The 19,468-nt window shown below is 37.2% G+C and overlaps 2 protein-coding genes across 4 annotated transcripts in view; both read left to right on the top strand.

The window, feature by feature from the left end:
* The window catches only part of pafah1b1a (platelet-activating factor acetylhydrolase 1b, regulatory subunit 1a), a 53,047-nt gene extending 38,649 nt beyond the window's left edge, over positions 1 to 14,398 (top strand). Inside the window, exons 4-11 of one of the 2 annotated variants that reach the window (XM_005157575.6) lie at positions 2,089 to 2,163; positions 2,361 to 2,567; positions 4,983 to 5,151; positions 6,915 to 7,017; positions 7,347 to 7,575; positions 11,039 to 11,140; positions 11,636 to 11,792; positions 12,713 to 14,398. In XM_005157575.6, coding sequence (XP_005157632.1) covers positions 2,089 to 2,163; positions 2,361 to 2,567; positions 4,983 to 5,151; positions 6,915 to 7,017; positions 7,347 to 7,575; positions 11,039 to 11,140; positions 11,636 to 11,792; positions 12,713 to 12,786 — 1,116 coding nt within the window. In that variant the 3' untranslated portion in view covers positions 12,787 to 14,398. 2 annotated transcript variants of the gene reach the window in all.
* Positions 14,399 to 17,948: 3,550 nt separating this feature from the next.
* Positions 17,949 to 19,468, top strand: part of mettl16 (methyltransferase 16, N6-methyladenosine) — a 59,142-nt gene continuing 57,622 nt past the window's right edge. The window contains exons 1-2 of one of the 2 annotated variants that reach the window (XM_073922944.1): positions 17,949 to 18,216; positions 18,776 to 18,914. In XM_073922944.1, the coding sequence (XP_073779045.1) occupies positions 18,787 to 18,914 (128 nt within the window). In that variant the 5' untranslated portion in view covers positions 17,949 to 18,216; positions 18,776 to 18,786. 2 annotated transcript variants of the gene reach the window in all.

The following is a 19,468-nucleotide window of genomic DNA, read 5'->3' as shown; positions in this document are numbered from 1 at the left end:
TAATTATGATGTGTGACAGATGTAAAGCCCGACGCTCCCTGTTGTCTCGTCGATGGTTCATACTGATAAAGGGACATATTGAATAGTGTCTCCCCATTATCACAGGGTAGACCAGAAGATTTACTGAAATTCAGCAGAAAACGCGTTTGGAAATTTGGAAACGCTTACAGAAGCTCCTGTTTGAAAACACTCTTGGTTGGGCAAAAGAAAATCAGTTATTTCCTTTGTACATGGAAGATAGAGGATGAATTATTGATCAGATTTGTGGCGTTAAAAGCCTTCTTTAATTAACCAGAATGCTATTAACACTGCATCATTTATCAGAAGAGATCCATTGATACTTCCAGCTGTTCAGATGTTCTGAGAGGTGGCAGGGGTTTGTGACTTTAGGCATAACTGTAGATGAAGTGTGGCTCTCTGAGGACTGGAGGGGGCTGATGGACCGTCAGACGGCAGTGATTAGAAACTGGCAAGGCTAATGTGGCTGGTATTTAGCCATTGGCCACCACACGTGGCAGAGGGTCTAGGCAGATGGTGGATCAGACCTCTGCAGAGGCTTTAAATGCCCCTCTCCCTCAGAGACGTCTCTCTCTCTCTCTCTCTCTCTCTCTCTCTCTCTCTCTCTCTCTCTCTCTCTCTCTCTCTCATATCACAGTGACAGCACCTGTTCTGCTGCTTGCACCTCTTATATTACTCTAGAGCCTTTCTGCTCATTGTCTGACACATCCTTTTTACATCATCCATAATGATTTCTTATTATTTTTCTCTGTTTGATTGTTGGACACTAATTTTGCGAAGCTAAACCGTGTGTGCAATTCAAGCAACCACGAGATGTGAGCTTGCATATATCAGAAAACAACTGGAAGAATGTCTGCTGTAAAGGTTTACACACAAACCAAAAGATTACACACAATCTTCAAGAGATTAGATTTTCATACCTCAGAATTAGACTCAATGCTTGGAATTCAAAATAAGGCTAATGATCAACAGAAGCGTGGCCAAACATTATGGCAAGTGTTTCCTGTTCAAGCCTCATGTTTCTGTTCTTTGAGAGCCCCATCTTTTATATAGCGGATTTAAACCAAATTCATTGGATAATATAATAATGATAATATTAGTTATACAGAAATATTTATTTTTTAATAATATATTTATTCTTTATTCTCAGTTTTAATTAATAAATACACAAGTTCTTAATTTCATAATATCCAGTTGTTTAATGTTTGTTTAATCTAAATATCTTAATTTATTAATAATCCTAATAAATTATTAATGTATTTATTTGTAAAAAAAAAAAAAAAAAAAGAGAGACATTTCTAGTTCTTTATTACATTACTGACTTTTGGTTCTCACTGCTGGGCAATGCCAATAGGAATGATCTATCTGTCTAAATCAGGGGTGCCCCAACTTTTTCGGACAAAGGGCCAAAAATCAAATCTCGCTGAGAGCCATGGGCCAAAGGTAAATATATCAAACTATATTACATTAAAGATGTCATGCGTAATTAGTAATTAGCGTAAATAGAGAACATTTATTTAAAATCACATTAACTAATGCAGTATAACTATTTAAATAGCTTATTGCAATAAAAACATAATCATGTTTATAACACAGCGGAGTTCAATGCTTAATACACTAGTCAAGCAGAATCTGATTGACTTGATTTGCTTACCAAAGTCTGCATTGTCGAGTGACAGTATTGAATGGAGAATCTCGAAAGCATCCCCATCGTTCTTGCTTTTCTCAGATGGTATGGTGGGCCAACTGTGGCCCGCAGGCCCTAGTTTAGGCATCTCTGATCTAAATGTTCTAAATGTGACTTCCAGAAAGCTCTAGTTTGTGCCAGGCACCCTGAAGTTAATTTTTCACAGTGTGGTGTTTGTGTAATTGTAATCTTGGTAAGCTCTCTTTGTCTGCCGGAGATTAACCCATGTGAAGGGATTTAGAGGGAATTTACATTTGCCTCTGGGGTGATAGGTGTATGCCTCTTTTTTTGCTTGAGGCTGTGTTCTGTATCTTGCTTTTATTTTGATGCAATGCAATGTGCTGTGTTGGGGTGTAATATTTCTTCTGTCATTTTGTCACCAGAATGAAGAATTGGACAAGAAATATGCAGGTCTCTTGGAAAAGAAATGGACTTCAGTCATCAGATTACAGAAAAAGGTTTGTGCATTTCATATTTAATGCAAATCCTATTAAAACTCATGGAGGCAGCCTTGACTCATTGACTATTCATGCTCTGAAATGCCAAATCTTACAGTTCAGAAATGGTACGTTTCCACACTACCACAACTGCAATGCAAAAATCATTCATCCAGATGTGTGCAATGACTAGTTTTGCCAATTCTGACTTTTACTAGGTGATGGAGTTAGAATCAAAACTGAATGAAGCAAAAGAGGAGATCAATATAGGTGGGCCAATTGGACAGAAGCGAGACCCCAAAGAATGGATCCCCCGTCCTCCTGAGAAATACGCTCTGAGCGGCCATAGGAGTCCTGTCACCAGAGTCATTTTCCATCCTGTTTTCAGCGTCATAGTTTCTGCCTCAGAGGACGCAACAATAAAGGTGAGATCCTCTGTCTGTTTTGTGCCGCTATAAACTACTCTGCTTGCATGGTGTACATTATAAACCTCCCAAAACTGACCCTGTATTTCTGTCATGTTGTTGTGACCAACTGCCTTTCTGGCTGATATAATTATGCAGTCCTGCCTGGAATGAGCTGTAGATTTGACTCGAGGCAGCCAGTGTCCTCTCTTTTTTTCTCTATTGGTCATACAGAGGCTCTTGAGACACACAAAATACACAAGTCTGCACAAGAAATGTGTCATTCCCATGGTGCTAAACCATGTTTCTACCCGTCTGCTATTCATAACTGAGCACAATCTCAGTGATTTCTCCAAAAGGATAGGCACAAATTGACTCCAAGTCTATTTATAGCTACTCCTTAGGGGATTTTAGAATGTTTAAAAAGCCAAGAGGGAAGATTTTCACACTTTAAATTGGTAACAAATTCATGGATGTAATATGTGCAGGTGATCTATTAAATGTTTTGTTTCATGTGGGAACAATCATACAAAGGGTTACTCTCTCTTTTTTTTTTGTACTGCACTTGTTCTTTTGAGTGATTCATCTTCCGCCTCAATGCCGGCAGCTATGGCCACCAACCTGAGTTTGTGCCCCCTCCTCCTGTGCCCTAGTTTTTATACTGTTTTTTTCTAGTCAACCCTTCCCTAAAAAAATACCACCCTATTGTAACGTGGGCTTCTTTTGACTAGACCGCTAGTTCATATATATTCTGCCACATTCTCTGGATCCACATATTCATTGCTAATTGTCAAGAAGGCTGAAGGTTTCCAGACAAATGCTTTAGTTTTTTCCCCTCACCTCTTTCTCAGTATAATGCAGATGTGGTGTAGTGATTGTGGCAGATCTCCCCGCCTTATGTTAATCAAGCAGTTTGACAGCTCTTCTTTTCCATTGACAGTTTTCCTTCTGCTTGACCTGGTTGTTATTGAGTCAGCCAAATGGTTTGCAGTTCAGTTTCATGCACAAGTGTGTTTTTCTCTTCTCCAGACTGTGATATTTTATACATGCGCATGAACATTCCTTCAAACATGCAGTCAAAGCTTAGATCTTCACAATTTTTCTGAAACGTCAACACTTGAGTCTGAAATAAGCCCTCTCGGTTCATGCAGCACTGCATGGCTGATCTCAGCTTGTTTTTTCACCTTGCTTTTATAGTCGGGCCATACATTTTTTGCTTCAGTTTTGTTTTTCACTTAACATTGAACATTTTTTTTAATGAAGGCTGAATATATTCGTAACATATCTATAATTATATAATAGTTATTTATGCATTTATTTTAGTATTTATCCAATTTGTATTTAATTATAAATAAATTATTCCCCCACAGTTCAAAGACATGCATTATAGTTGGATTGAATCAGTTAAATTGGCTGTAGTTTATGTGTGGGTATAAAAGCAGGAGTGTATGGGTGTTTCCCAGTGCTGGGTTGTGGTTAGAAGAGAATCCACTGCTTAAAACATATGCGGGAAAAGTTGGCGGTTCGTTCCGCTGTGGGGACCCCTGATTAACAAAGCAACTAAGCCGAAAAGAAAATGATTGAATGATTGTCATTTATTTGTTGCACTGTAGTATTGTTTCCTTTCATTTTAATTTGCGTTTTAAGTATTTCCTTTGCTGGATCATTAATAATCAAACCAAACATTCATAAATGTTAGCACATACTGACATATACGAGTAAGGGCAGAAAAAAACAACTAAACAAACAATCTAATAAACACTAACGTCATATGCACGTCAAATGGCATTGCAGTCTCAGCTTTTCGTGTGCATGTTTTCTATCAGAACATGACTAGTTGTGTTGAGTTTCCCCGTCTGGAAGCAGGAGACTGATAAGCAGGTGGAGGGGCTTCTGTCATCTGCCCCCTGAGCAGCAGACAGAGCTTATCCCTGTGTGTCTGCTGCAGGAAAACTGCTGAAACCTGATCTTCACATTAAGCCCTGAGGCTGTTTATCATACTGCTGCATCCAGGCGAACAAGCTGATAACATTCGCCTCACTTCACAAAAAATGCTTTAATGATAAAGAAAATGATGAAAACTGAATTTTAGTGAAAACATGATGTCAAAATATTCTGCCCCAATTTCTCTTGGACTGCGATAAATGCTGTGAGGTAAATATGGGGTGAAAATTTGACTTTTTTTTTTTTTTTTTTTTTTCTTAAGGCAGATGGAGATAATCGTTCAAACTGTAGATTATTTCCAGAGGGAATGTTTGATGGCGTTTAAAAACTGGCAGCTTGACAGATGTTGCGCTGAATATGCAATAGCAGCTACAAGCCCAAACCTGCTGTTTATGTCATACCTTATTACAAACTGTCAAACAAGATAATGCATTGTATTATAGAAAGAAAATTATCCTGGGCTAATGTTTTTTTTTTTTCTTTCTTATCTAGGTATGGGATCATGAAACTGGAGATTTTGAAAGGACCCTTAAAGGCCACACAGACTCCGTGCAAGACATTTCCTTTGACCACACTGGAAAGCTGCTAGCCTCGTGTTCAGCGGATATGACCATCAAGCTCTGGGACTTCCAGGGCTTTGAGTGTATCAGGACCATGCACGGTGAGCATGGTGTCATATGTTGTCAGTGGTTCTGGGAACTGTTTGGAGCAAAGAGGCATCTCAGGGGGGAATAGAGTGTCGGGAGGCAGGTGTTGAGCTGAAGCTCACTAATAAGCCAGCTCGCCAACTAATCTATAAGAAATGTTCTTTCAGTATTAGAAGACATATTAATTTACTTATTTTTATATTATATTTATATTCAATTTCAATTAATTTATTTACATTTTTTAAATTAATTAATAAAAAAATGTATAATTAAATTACATTTTTTCAAATATTTATTTTTAATTTTTTTTATCAAGTATCGATGTGCTTTTTAGGAGTTTAATATATAAAATGAGGATTTTGTTTTTTAATTGTTTAATGAATGGCAATATTTTTTTTTCTGTATATACAATAAAAAGCATTACATTTTTTCAACACAAGTGAGAGATCATGTCCTTGCTTTAAGAAAGCCTTTTTAAAGATCCAATTGCCTGGTAAATTTTAATTGCATCTTTGGAAATGTGTGCCTTTTGGCTATTCTTTAGGGAGATCACACCACAGGTAAATTAGCATTTTGTCTTATGGATTCTGTATTATGTGAACACGTCTTCACTTCTACTAGATGAATAGTTCCCATGTAAAGTGGCAGAGATAAGATCTCACCTTAGGTTTGGAAAAGCACGAAAACTGTCAGTGTGAAAACTGCCAAGAAATTGGGGGGTGGGGCACTGCTATCCAGCTTATTTTCCTTTATTTATGAGGATCAAATCATATCAAACCTCACTAATGGAAATACATAAATATGTGTGCTGTTTTTGTAAGCTCACATTATTTTCAATACAAATGATAAGTTTTCTGCGTTTGTCCTGTGCACCAAAATACACGCATGCACTTTTGTATTTTTTATTCAACAGTAGTGATGCATACTGTATGCTTATGGTTTATTTTAATTGTTAAAATAATAAGCAAATATTTGAAACAAAAATCTTAAACCTGTCCAAAAAAAACTTATTTTAATGTTTTATGCTAAAATAACTAATCAAGTGTTCAAGTTTTCCTCAAGTCATTTGTAATCCATATCAGAAATGTGTAAATCCTGAGTGGTGATAATCCAAATAATGTGTGTGCGCAACTCGTAATATTCCCAAATCCAAAGGCTTGCAATTTACACCCATCACTAAAGCTGGCATGTTGCCCTGAGACTAGGGTAAACTGTTCTAGCACAGAATTGAAGAAGAGGTGATGAACAGCCTCCACGCACCCCCTTCTTTTTGCAAGTCCCCCTTCTACTCTCGCTCGTTCTCTCTCTCTCTTTCTGCCGTCTCGCTTCGTGGGTCGGCTGCTTTAGTGGAAGATTAGGAGATTTGGACAGCAGTTTAATTATCCTCTTCAAGACGAGATAACGTTTTGTCGTTCCCCCCCCCCCCCCCCCCCCCCCATATTTAAGACTGCTTTTTCTAGACTACTTGGTTTCATCCATTCAGCAGCTTAAAAATGGCGTCCTGTGTAATTAGCTCATCTCTTTCGTCGCACATTGAGAACAAAGCAGCCCAAGGCAATTTAGCAGCTTCTTATTCTCCATTAAAGTGTACGATATGTTTTAAAGCTTAACCACTCATTGTCAGATGCTAATGTGCATGACCGTCTGATTTGTACAGTGGAAATGTGTGTATTATGCTGATTTGAGAAATGGATTTAGTTTATCACAGGCACTGTTGGTGTTTTTTGTGACTGTCAATCTGAAAAAAATGTACATTTTTGCTTCTTTCTTTTTTCAGGACACGACCATAATGTTTCATCTGTAGCTATTATGCCCAATGGAGATCACATAGTTTCTGCCTCAAGGGATAAAACCATTAAAATGTGGGAGGTTGCCACTGGGTAAGCCTTTTAGCTACTTATAAATGCTTTTAATTTGATTTTCTTGTTAGCTAAACATTCTGGACTACTACACCATAGGTTGTCGAACCTAACTATAGCTTGCTCAAACGAAACTGTCTTTTCAGTTGCTGTATTGTATCTTCAGCTGAAAGCACCTGTGTAAATGTAGACTTAACAAAGGGTTTTATATTGTAATGGCAAAAAGGGACAAACCTCTGACGTGACTGCGAAGCACAGTTGCACATTGATACTAACTTTCAGATGCTATTTCACACCTGAAATGTTGATGACAATTTTTTGACATTTTGCCTGTTTGCTCCCCTAAACAGATACTGTGTTAAGACATTCACCGGACACAGAGAGTGGGTCCGCATGGTGCGGCCCAACCAGGACGGGACCCTGATTGCCAGTAGTTCTAATGACCAGACGGTGCGTGTTTGGGTGGTGGCCACAAAAGAATGTAAAGCAGAGCTGCGCGAGCATGAGCATGTGGTGGAGTGCATTTCTTGGGCCCCTGAAAGTGCCCATCCCACCATCCTGGAGGCCACCGGCTCAGAGGTGAGTGGCACATTTGTGATGGCAAATGCTTATGAAATTCAGTATGTTTAATAATTGTTGATGCATTGTTGAATGTTTGGTGAATGTAGAGCATGAATTAAGGCAGGTTAGGGTTGTTATGGAATTTGGTACCAATTGTTACTAAAGTTTAAAAAAACGTCCTTTCCAGCTGACTTTAGAGCACGTTTTAAACGGCACTGTTTGTCCATTGTGTTTACATGCTCAAAAGAAATGACTGTGATTGGCTAAGAAGCTTAGCATTTTACTGAACTTGCCCTGAGTGTAATCACAGATACAGGGACACTGGAGTGTTTCAAAGTCACGTCGATCAGCTGTTTTGTCTATAAGCTGACATACGAGCGATCCGCTGATGAATCGTGGCTTTAAAACGCTCCAGTGTCCCTGTATCTGTGGTTGTAGAATTTGCAGAAGTGTAGAAAAAAGAATACAGGCCCAACTCTCAGATATTATTGCTGCTCAACAGGCCATGCGATTCTTTATTTTTCCCCTGTTTTAGATCAGTGGCTCTTTGTTTTCACAAATATTTTCTGATCATTAGAGATGTTCATGTTGATCTATTCTTTGCTGTGCCCCGTAAACACGATTTGATGGGCCTTTTGGATCTAAATTCGTCATGTACAATGGTTTTAAACAGACTCTGAAATGACATAGGTGGAATTTGCAGTTGATGGCCTAAGGTGAAGAACGTACCAGTTGGATTTTTTTTTTTTGTGGCAGTCTTATGATCAACCATGTCCAATTTCATCATGATCTGATAAAGCATTAGCCCTAACAGCATGAGGAATACAGCTCTTAACCCTTTTAAACACTGTTTTATTAAGAGAACTTTCTCCTCTGTGTTTAAATGTAACATTTATTTGGTCAGTCGTCTCTGATCTTGTCAAACCTGTTCAGTTGAAAGTGAACCATTCTTGACATCCTGAACATCGTCACGAAGGATAATTACAAAGCCCTGTATGTCATTACAGCGGCTCTATGTAAAGGTATAAATGTGCCTGAACACTTGTCTGAACATGCCAGCCTCTCAGCAAGAGCAATTTTGTTTTTAATGTGCCTGTTCACACTCCCCCTTGAGCAGACTTTCCCTTTTACAGAGGGGAAATAATAGATAAGGCCTTGAACATAATGACCATCCATTTTGGCAGGGTTATTTAAGTGCATTATCACCTGTTATATTCGTCTCTTCATTGACTGCATGGGAGATGTGGTGTGGTATTTAAAGGACAGTAATTTATCAGAGTGCTGTTATGATTGGATGTCTGTGATCTATGCACCGCCGCCAGTGTCTCATCCTCTTCTAATGATGCTGTGGTTGTGCATCAGTCTTAATAAAGCTGCTTCCGTAACCTTGTTGTGGGTTAAAGACTTGCCCATACGCTATTGCATTTTCTTGCTAGTAAGGATTATAAATATTAATCTATGCGCACACACACACTGAGTTGCAAGGGAAGTTGATTTTGTTTGTATACATGAACATGGAATTTTAAGACATTTATATACATTATGTACATTTTAATGAATTTGCGTTCACACCAGACGCGGCACGCGCAGATAAATCGCGATATTTGTGTGCAAGTTGATGCGTGAACATTTTGAGTTTACTCTTTTCATTCACATGCCAAATCAGCTTCATTCATGTGTCAAATCCGCTTTATTCATGCGTCAAATTTTTTTCAGAACAGATGTGGATTCGCGTCATGGGCAGGGCTTTTGTCTGCCCGGTGACTCTTGCTTCATTACTAAATGGCTAACATAGATTTTATCGAGAGAATAGCTGTGTGTGTGCTTTAGGATGACTGAAAAACAGCGTCGATTCATTTGGCGGCGTGTCTGAGTCCACTTAATACATTTAGAGGTGCACTCAGCTCTGTGTGCTCATAACCTCCTCCAGAAACTATACCTGGATGATGGAAGCTTTCAGCGGTGCTTCTGACTGAGCTGAGCCCAGTTTGATCAACTGTTGTCAACAAAAACAGGCGCTATGTCATAATCACACCTCTACAAGAGAAAGCTCCTGATTGGTTAATGTGCTGCTGGATGTCTGTTCACGTCTGTGCATTAAAGCATCATGTAAATCACTCTTGTTTGACGCTTCTTTCGCGTCTGGGGTGAACGCATTAGAGCTTTTCCAGGTCTGAAAAAGGGTTGAAAATATAAACTCCACAAAGCTTTAAAAAATCTTTTACAAATCTCTGTATCATAAAACACTCAAACAATAATATTCATTGTTCAGTTGTTTTTTTTTTTATTGTTTTTTTTTTGTGGTTACGGTTTATTTGAATTTGTATTATACATTTTGTTTAAAAAATAAAATAAATGTATAATTTCCATAAACCTTTATCATTTTGAAAATTGAGAAGATCAGATTTTAGTGCAAAAAAAGCTTTATTTTTTTATTTTTCTTATTTTAAATGTATGTATGACCTGGGGTGTAAGGTCGTTTAACATTTACCTGAAAACAACAATGACACTTAATGTAAAATAAAAAAACAAAACCGTTATTAAAATGAATGAACTGGTTTAATATAAATGTTTATATTAAAGGGCACCTATGTTGAAAATCATCCTTTGTAAGCTGTTTGGACAGAACTGTGTGTAGGTTTAGTATGTCCACAGTCAAATTAGGCTGATTTAAAAACAATAAATCTTTTTTTTTATTTCCAGATGTTAAAATAAGATTCAAATCCCTCCCACTTTGAGGCCGACCGTAACATGTTTGCAATAAAGACAGAAAATCGCTGTAATTCATCACCACAGCCGAATGTCAGTACAGTTATAAGAGAAGACTCATCAATTGCGCTTTGTGGATGTTAAATCAGGTTTATTTTGTACATTACATAATATATCCATACAGCAAGGGATATTGACGTGTATCATGTCACATTTGCGTGCAAAAACAATGCAAAGTTAAACACCCTGTGTGTGCGCGTGAACTTTTGAACGACATTGTGTGTGAATTATCTAAAGGCTTAAATTAACTCCACAACAAATGCATTAAATAATACTAAAGTTCTTATTGTAGTATTTCTCACAAATGTTATGTGAGATCTGCTTTCTTCATGTCTGTCACTGTGCTGTTTATCTGACGCAGCCGAGGCGGAGCATGAGACACTCTGACAGGCACGTAAGAACGGTGGGTGGGGAAAACTAGCACTAAAGGCACAGGCAACAAAAACAGCTGCATTGTGTTCAGAGCAGACAATTCCAGAAGGCTAAAATAAATAATCTGATGAGTGTTAAATCTTGAAAAAGGGTCAAATTGGTGCCCTTTAAGTGAATATTTTATAGGGACAAGTGTACTCTTTCTTTTTACATTTTTATTTAGTATTCAGCTGTAACATTAATATGAAATGTTTTAATTCAAACCTTGTCTACTTTTAGTAGGTTTCTATCCAGGACTAATTCGAATGCTGTGCATTTTTATTTTATTTTGTTCTGCCAGACCAAGAAGAGTGGGAAACCTGGTCCTTTCCTTTTGTCTGGTTCCAGAGATAAGACTATCAAGATGTGGGATGTGAGCATTGGCATGTGCCTTATGACACTGGTGAGTCCTACTAAACATTGTTTTGATCCACTCCAGTGCTAAATGGGAATCTCTTCCTGCTTTTATCAATGATGTTTACATGACAACAGTGTACTGAAACCGAAAAAAGCTTTTTCCTTGTGTTTTTGGAGAAACATTGGCAAAATAATCTTGTTTCCCATATATCTGATGTATCATGTATGCCAGAGCAGTAGTCCAGAATTTCAATTTGTAAAGAAAAACTACACATTTGCAAACATACAATCCTGTAATCCAACATTGTTGTAGTAGTGCATGCCTAAACTCTAAACGCACTAGACTAAATGCACATCTAATACATATTTTTGATGTGGCACCAAAATCACACTTTGTAGTTTATGCATAGATAAATATCATTTTCAAAAACATACACTTTTTCAGGCTGCTGCTGTTGTGTGATTGAATGCACAAAACATTTAGTTTGCTTATTTCAAACTGATGTAAAAGTACCCTGATTCTGAATCCTGAATTGTTCAGGTTGGCCATGATAACTGGGTGCGTGGGGTTCTTGTGCACCCTGGAGGCAAGTACATTGTGAGCTGTGCTGATGACAAGACTTTGAGGATCTGGGACTACAAAAACAAGCGCTGCACGAAGACCTTGAGTGCCCACGAACATTTTGTTACCTCTCTGGGTACGTGGCTGTATTTAGACTCATCTTCTCTCACAGGATTGTTGATTTTGAAGTGCAAATCAGTTGCTTTGATGACCAAGGAAAGGTGAAGATGTCTTTTAGAAGTGTACAGCGCAATCACACTTCCCCAAAGAGTGATTTCTCAGGTTAAGATGGAGTTTTCTACAAAAGTTAGTCCTGTCAACCATTGGTAGCCTACTGTGAGAGGATGCTGAATCCTCCAGTCTTTTAACTGCCCGAGTCCAGATCTTTTCACAGGATCAAGGCACTGACGCTCTCTAGAGATACTTGATGTTATTCAGTCAGCTCCCCTGTAGGCTTGTGTGAAGCTTTAGACTTGCTTTCAAAATCGCTTCTGTACACAACTCTCGTCGTCCATAATATTGATTTGAAACCATTGTGTTGGCATGAATAGAAAATGTTTGAGGTTTCAGGTCTCATGACACAGTTTAAGCATGTAAAGAGGTTTATATATGTTTTAAAGCTGAAGTGTTATTTATTAATGTTCAATGAGCATTGTTAAATATGATTAACATAATGTTTATTTTTAAACATTATTCTCTCCTTTTCTATTGGTCAGATTAGCCCAACCTGAGACTCATTTCATTGGCTGGACGAATGCTGATGTGTAACTGATGCCAGTTTAAAAATAAATATGAAAAACAATGCTTTAATTATATGAATAGAGACTAGAGACTTTTTTTTGTTGAGAATACCAGTGTTAATTATATAGCAAGATATTAATTTATGTGAAAACAGTTTTAAACTGTTGTAGAGTTGTAGATCTCTGGTGAATAAAGGGACTAAGCTGAAGGTAAATTAATGAATGAATGTCTCTAATTGACCCTGTAATCTTCATGGATTTTTTTGTGTTTCAGGTTTTATGTCATTAAAGTACAGTATCTTTCCTCTCCCTACAGATTTCCACAAGACTGCTCCGTACGTCGTCACCGGGAGCGTAGATCAAACAGTAAAAGTGTGGGAATGTCGCTGATCATACCCGCCAGGACCCTTCACAACACCTCCATGCTCCCCTCCACCCCCACGGACCCATTCCACTTTCCCCTCAGCTTCCTCCTGCTCTTCTGGATGCACTCGAACACCACAGTCATCACCCACGAGCTCCGGTTCAATAACGTGTCCTTTTATGTAAATTATTCTGGATGTAGATCGAGCTATTAAATGAAAAAAAAAAAGTATTCTTGCATGGTGAATCCAAAACTGTATACTGTAAATTTACATAATGTTGTCTAGAAGTACCATAGGTTTAACACAGGCTGATCTTTCACTCAGCCTGACCTACCGAAGGCAGAAGCTGACTGGGTTAAATGTAGGGCACTAAACTGATAATTTAATGACAGTGTCTGATTTATATTTGTCTATTTTTATTTTATTTAGTTTATTTTGTTTTGTTTTCCACTGTCTTAGTCTGTTTGTGCCTAGCTTGGAGACCTTTCAAAGGGGCAAAGGCTACAGAAGGAATCTATAAATGCTGAGGTGGAGAGTTGATCTGGAGCTTGTTATCGGAGTTATTCTGTAGCTTTGTTACATCACTTCTGGAGTGTACTTATACCATTCTCTTCTCTTGTGGATTTAGATAACATTTAATGGTTGCATCTAAAAACGTTTTCATGTGTTTTGTCTGGAGACCTTTGGGAATAAATCTTTGTACGCTTGTCATGACACGTCCTACTGAGAAGTACAATCCCAGAGACATGACTTTACACTGTAAGAGAGAATCCTGCTTAATTCTAGGAGTGAATTTGTACAAAAAAGCCATGCTGCATATAGGGCGGCAAGAGTTTTATGTTTTGTTTTTTCTTTTTGCCCCAAATCGACGATAGCTTTAGTAAAGATTTTGGTCACTCAGGAGCACTTCAAACTTAAACATTGCCTCTACAAAGCACTTGATTTGGCCATCAGTGTTTGCATTCAGATGAAGACGTCCTGATTCTTCCTTTCGTTGCTTAATCTCGTTGCCCTTATGGCAGTTGTGCTGAGACTAAGAAATCGCAAGCCTCAGTTTGGACCCAAGGTGCAAAGCATGACAAGGGCTCAAAGTTTCCTCTCATTAACGGGATGTGCAAAAATCCTAAAAGAATGGATGCAAAGATTTCTATGATGACAAAAAAAATGATCGGGGTTACTGTGGGAAGCTCAATCTACAAGTCGCGGAGCTACAAACCTAACCATCTGCCTGTTCTCTCTCTGTGGAGTGTGAATCCTGTTGTAAAGGGATCTTCATACTGTGGCCGAATATCCCTAATATAACCACAGGTGCTCAAGCCATTACTTTAGTGTGACGAGTGGTACACACTCTGCTATATCTGTTAATAAATGTACAAATGATTACACAATGGGAAATGATTTGATAAAGTCCCAAACATGGAGATAAACCATTCCATATCTTTTAAGGAAGGAAAAAAAAAGCCTTTTGACTTTGTGCGAAGACAAAAGAAATTCAATTAACTTGCACATCCCTGCTATTGTTGGATCTTCGGTCCGGTCGGGCTGAAGGTTTACCCAATTTAAGGCTTTGAACAGATATCATTTTAATTAGCCTTTTCATTCCAATGCAATTATATAATAAAGAATTCACTGCTTAACCATGCTATTATCAAGCGATTTCCTGTTGTGTGCGTACTGGATGTGCCTACTGCTGCTGAAAATTCGATAGTGACTAGTCTGAGATCTGTACCTGTCCACATAGCACTGCTGCATGTAAGTGTACGGGTGGGCAACCGTCAAACATATTTGATGTCCAACCGTCCAGAAAAGATCTAAGTGACATCTTGTTCGGAGCGTATGTGTTGCAGCATGATTGGTTGATGGGGATAGACGTTCTATCAGATATGTACGATGAAGGCAGGCCGCTCTGTTTGTGGTTGTAGAGGCCGATCTGTGTGTGTGTATGCTTGTATGAAGGAAGATGACCACTTCATTTGGCTATGGGATTGTGGCAGACTGAGCAACCCAAGGGAGAAGTGCCCATCACAAGCAAACACCGTTGATGCCTCGTCTTTTTTTTTTTTGATTGAGACCTTTTACATTGGTTCTTTAGTCACTTCACTGTGTAGTGCAGCTGGCAACCTAAACCAAAAATGGACAAACATATTGCTGAATCGAATCATTTGTAATATAATAACATTGTCCAGAGCTTATCTTTTCCTGTAAGCAGCACTGCTCCCTTATAATTGGCTTTAATCAAGACGTTGACTACTAACCATTTTTTTTCACCTTCAGTTGTTTACAAACCTTTTTAACCCAGCAAGCATTTTTTGCTTTTAAAAGATGTCTAATAGACGTCTAAACATAGTGTTCCTGGCAAAAACAAGGTTAAATTTGGGCTGTCAGTGAAAATCTAACAGATGTCTAAGAATAGGCCAAAACTGGACTAGTCATCAAATAAGCAGAAATGAGTGACTACACACAAAGTCTGTCTAATCTGTCTATTTGGGCTATTCTTAGATGTCTACTAGATTTTCACTGACAGCCCAAGTTTAACCTTGCTTTAGCTTTAGATGTTTAGATGTCTGTTAAACACAAAATTGTTTGCTGGGAAGTTTCAGTGTCGTGTTGAATACAAAAGAAGAGGTTGTTTTACAGAATGATTGAAGATTGATAGCTGTTGGCTTCCATAGTAGGAGAAAATATATGTATATAACAGAGAATAGTTGCTTTTAACATTCTTCAAAATGTCTCTTTTGTGATCTGCTTGAGATAGAAACTATTTGGAATAAGTGGAGGTAAAAAAAATGATAACAGAACTTTTCAGAAGACGGAAGATGACAAGATTTTTGAGAGAACTTTCTTTTTCAATGGTTAGTTTGCCTTAAAATGAATCCTTTTTACAAATAGTTTATTTTTTATCCTCATGTCCTTTCCCTAAAACAAGTTTTGTTTGCATTTAAAGCACAAATTAGGGCATTATTACAGAAACCTTCGAGATCTGGCTCTGCTTTCAAAATCAGAGCACCCAAAACTCCTAATGCTTTACAACATTTGTGAAAAAGTCCATGTGAATCAAGTGGTTTAATCCAAATGTGGAGATATGATTGCTTGGTTTTTTTTCAACTTTATTCTGATACAAAAAAACAAGCTCAGCTGTACTTCCTTGTCACGTTAAGAAAGTCCTCATTGGTTGTACACGCTATAATATGCTATGTGACAGAGAAGAATATAACTGATTGGTTTTCACACACCAAGAAAGCATCCATAGGCTTTAGTGAGCAAATTTGAAGGTTGTTAACATTTGTTGAATCAATTTATATTACCTCAAGCCCAAAATTAAATAGAAAAATTAAGTGATCTTGACCATTCAGAAGACATTGATTAAACCGCTTGAGGCTTACAGATTAGGTTTTAAATCTTTTAAAGCATTTTTGGGAGAATGTACTATTAGTGGAGGGATGGAAGTCTTTGTTTTGATGCAATATCTTCATTTGTGTTTTGAAGATGAGCAAAAGGATTACTTGTTTAGAATAACATGAAGGTAAATGATAATGAATTTACATGTTTAGGTAATCGAAAAATGTTTAAATTGAACCCGCCCCTTTATAACACCTTTAGTGGTTTGACAACAATGATGTCCTGTTTATTTTTGTTTGCCGGAGAGAAGGTTTGCTATTCGCAGTTCCCAAGCAATCCTACTGCAGCACACGCTGGATGAGTTCATGTACAGGCAGACAGACTGGTGAAGGTGGTGTCTGCAGGTTCGCCCTCCCGCCACAGGTTTATCATCAGCTATTACTTTTGTGAATAGATTGGAGGCTTCAGACTTCACAGCTTGAATGGGACTCTGCTTTTTATGGTATCACTGTTCACACAGCCAATTGTTAACAATATATCTGGATGTTATTGTTTGCAACATAATTAAAGAGAAAAAAATACGAATGTTGTGTCTGATGCTGTGTGCGGAGTCAAACAGGGATCATGCGACTCTTCAAATCAGATAGCTAAATGCACATCATTTGTATTATGGGTTTAAGTTTTTTTGGAATTTGAACAACCAAACAGGTCAGAAAAAAAGTGTGCCAGCCTCTTCTGTTTTTGGAAGTTTAGCAGAGTCAGCAATCTTAAGTGTTTGGATGGGAGTGGAAAAATAATGCATGCTTTTTATACAGAGTAGAAGGATTTATCATTTAATGCAAGATACAACGAAGGAACTTGATGCTTATAAAATTAGGAGACTAAAAAGAAATGTACATAATATATAAGGATGTGCAATTAAAAGATTTAATTAAAATTCTTAATTCTTCTGTTTTTTAGTTCTTAAAAGACAGACATCCACATGAGTAAATAATATATATTCAAAGGTATAGGTGTGAGTTTGTGTGGTTTAAGAGTCTTTGTAAAGATGCATAGGAAAGGCTTAATCTAATTTTTTTTTTATTACAGTTGGAAATACAATTAACAGATTATGATAAATGTGGTAATTTCTGATTGTGGGTTTCAAATTTGCATGCGCAATCTAAAGGTAGAAAACAATGAAGTGTTATGGACTTTAAATATGCAAATTAAAATACTATGTAATGTAGATGATTTGAAATACATTTGAGTAGAATGAGCAGCTGAAAAAAAGAAAATTGCTGCCAGGTTCAATAATATGTTCTTCATGTAAAAAAATTACATTAGAAAATTACATTACACATACACGCTCATACTACGCTGCACAGGTGTCACAGTTTAGTTCCAACCTGAACTAAACGCACCTGATCAAACCAATTAGGTCCTACAATTCTGTTTGAAACACAGGGTTGGTGTATTGAAGCAGGGTTGTAAATAAACTGTTGAGCTGCGGCCCTCCAGGAACTGGATTTAACATCTAAAATCAAGACAGCTGATGTTTTTCTGTTTGAAAGTCCAAATGGTTTCAATTATTATTATTTTTTAAAGTTGTACAGAGTATAACTTAATATTTTAGTCGGTTTGTTTGATGTAAGTTTAGATGACTTGAAAATGAAGGCATTTTTACAGTGTACCTGAGGTGATGGTGAAATTACCAGTTATCCTGCACTGCTGCAACTCTCTTCACAGACACTGAAGAAATTGCATGTAAAGAATATATTTTAAATATCTTAAGCATCTCAATTACACGCAGGTGTCAAAAACGAAATGTCACTATTTTTAAATAACTTTATGACACCATAAGCGTTCGCCGACGCTGAATTATGACGACAGCGGAACCCGGGAACAACAACGTTGAGGCAACGTGATTCGCCAATGACAGCTGAATGTGCTGAACACTGAGAAACTACTGAAGTTTTCATCTATCGGTATTCATCTATTCTTATGATTTATCGATGCGTTACACTATCGCATGCGCAGTTTATTACATATGCATGTTTTGTGGTAAAACTGTTAGCTATTTGGCTAGTTTTAGCATCATTTCTCTAGAGATTGTCTACAAACACTTGTGATTTAGGTTCGTATAGTACATTACACCCAAACAAGCGCAGTGACAACGTGGTATTTAACATATCTAACGTTACATATCTTTTATGAACATATCTATTTCGATCTTTTTATAAATATATGTGTTTTGAAAAACAGCATATAAATGTCGCACTTTAATTTTTGGCTTTGCAAAACAAGATTTAAGGGAGGAGTTCACCACAAAATCAGATGTCATTAATTACCCTTGCTCTTGTTTTTTTATTTCTCCCAATCATATGACTGTCTTAGTCCATGTAATATTATACCATGTTAATATGGTAAATATACAATATTTTGTCGTGTATAACTAAAAGAAGGTAGGCACAATGTTAGAAACTGACAGTCTCAGTCACTATTTTGCATATAGTGTAAAGTTAGGTGAATGGTGACTGAATATCTCTATTTGAATCTGTTTACAATGTTCATACAGATACAAAACAGCACGAGAATTATTTTAATTTAGAGGACAAATATCCTTAAGATCTTTTTGGAAATCTGTTTGTGGTTGTTGGTTTTCTGAAGGTGTCATGTTCATTCTGTGTTTGCAGTTTCATGAAGAATGGCGCTGAATAAATCTATGCATCCCCGAAACCGTTACAAGGACAAACCACCAGACTTTGTTTACCTGGCCTCCAAATATCCTGAATTCCAGAAGCACGTGCAGACCACACTGACCGGCAGAGTTACGTAAGTAATGTTGTGCTTTTGTTTTAGGAAAGGTGTCATATGACTTGCTGGAGGCATTATTATGTGAGGTATTAAAAGTGTTGTTCTGTTCTGGCATTGCGAGAGAAAGAGAGACTGATCTGTGAGTCCTCAAAGGATTGTGAACTCTTGTAGAAGACTTTTTTTCTGTTAGGGTTTGACTAGAAGTTACATGTGATTTTAAACGATTATATTTCTGGTAATCACTCTTAAATGTATTAGGTAGTTTCTCATTTCATTATCATATTGATATACATGTATGTAGACTACAGGTAAAAAAAAATTGGTGTGTTTGAGAAAAAAAAAGTAAAAAAAATGTAATCTAATTTTAAAATGAAGTTTCATTTTAATTTCTTTAAAATGTTAATTCTAAAAGTGGTGTTCAAAAATGGCGAGTTATTGTCATTGTTTCTTAATTTTTTTTTTGGTGTAAACTGAGATATCCAAGGAGAATAATAGTTTCACAATTAATAATTTAAAAAGTAGAAAAAAGACTATATAAATATATGAGCAATATCATGCTCGGAGCAGTGCTA

Source organism: Danio rerio, chromosome 15 (genome assembly GCF_049306965.1).
Source record: "Danio rerio strain Tuebingen ecotype United States chromosome 15, GRCz12tu, whole genome shotgun sequence".
NCBI lineage: Eukaryota > Metazoa > Chordata > Actinopteri > Cypriniformes > Danionidae > Danio > Danio rerio.
The sequence above is the reverse complement of the archived record's forward strand: the minus strand, read 5'-3'. Positions and strand labels throughout refer to the sequence as shown.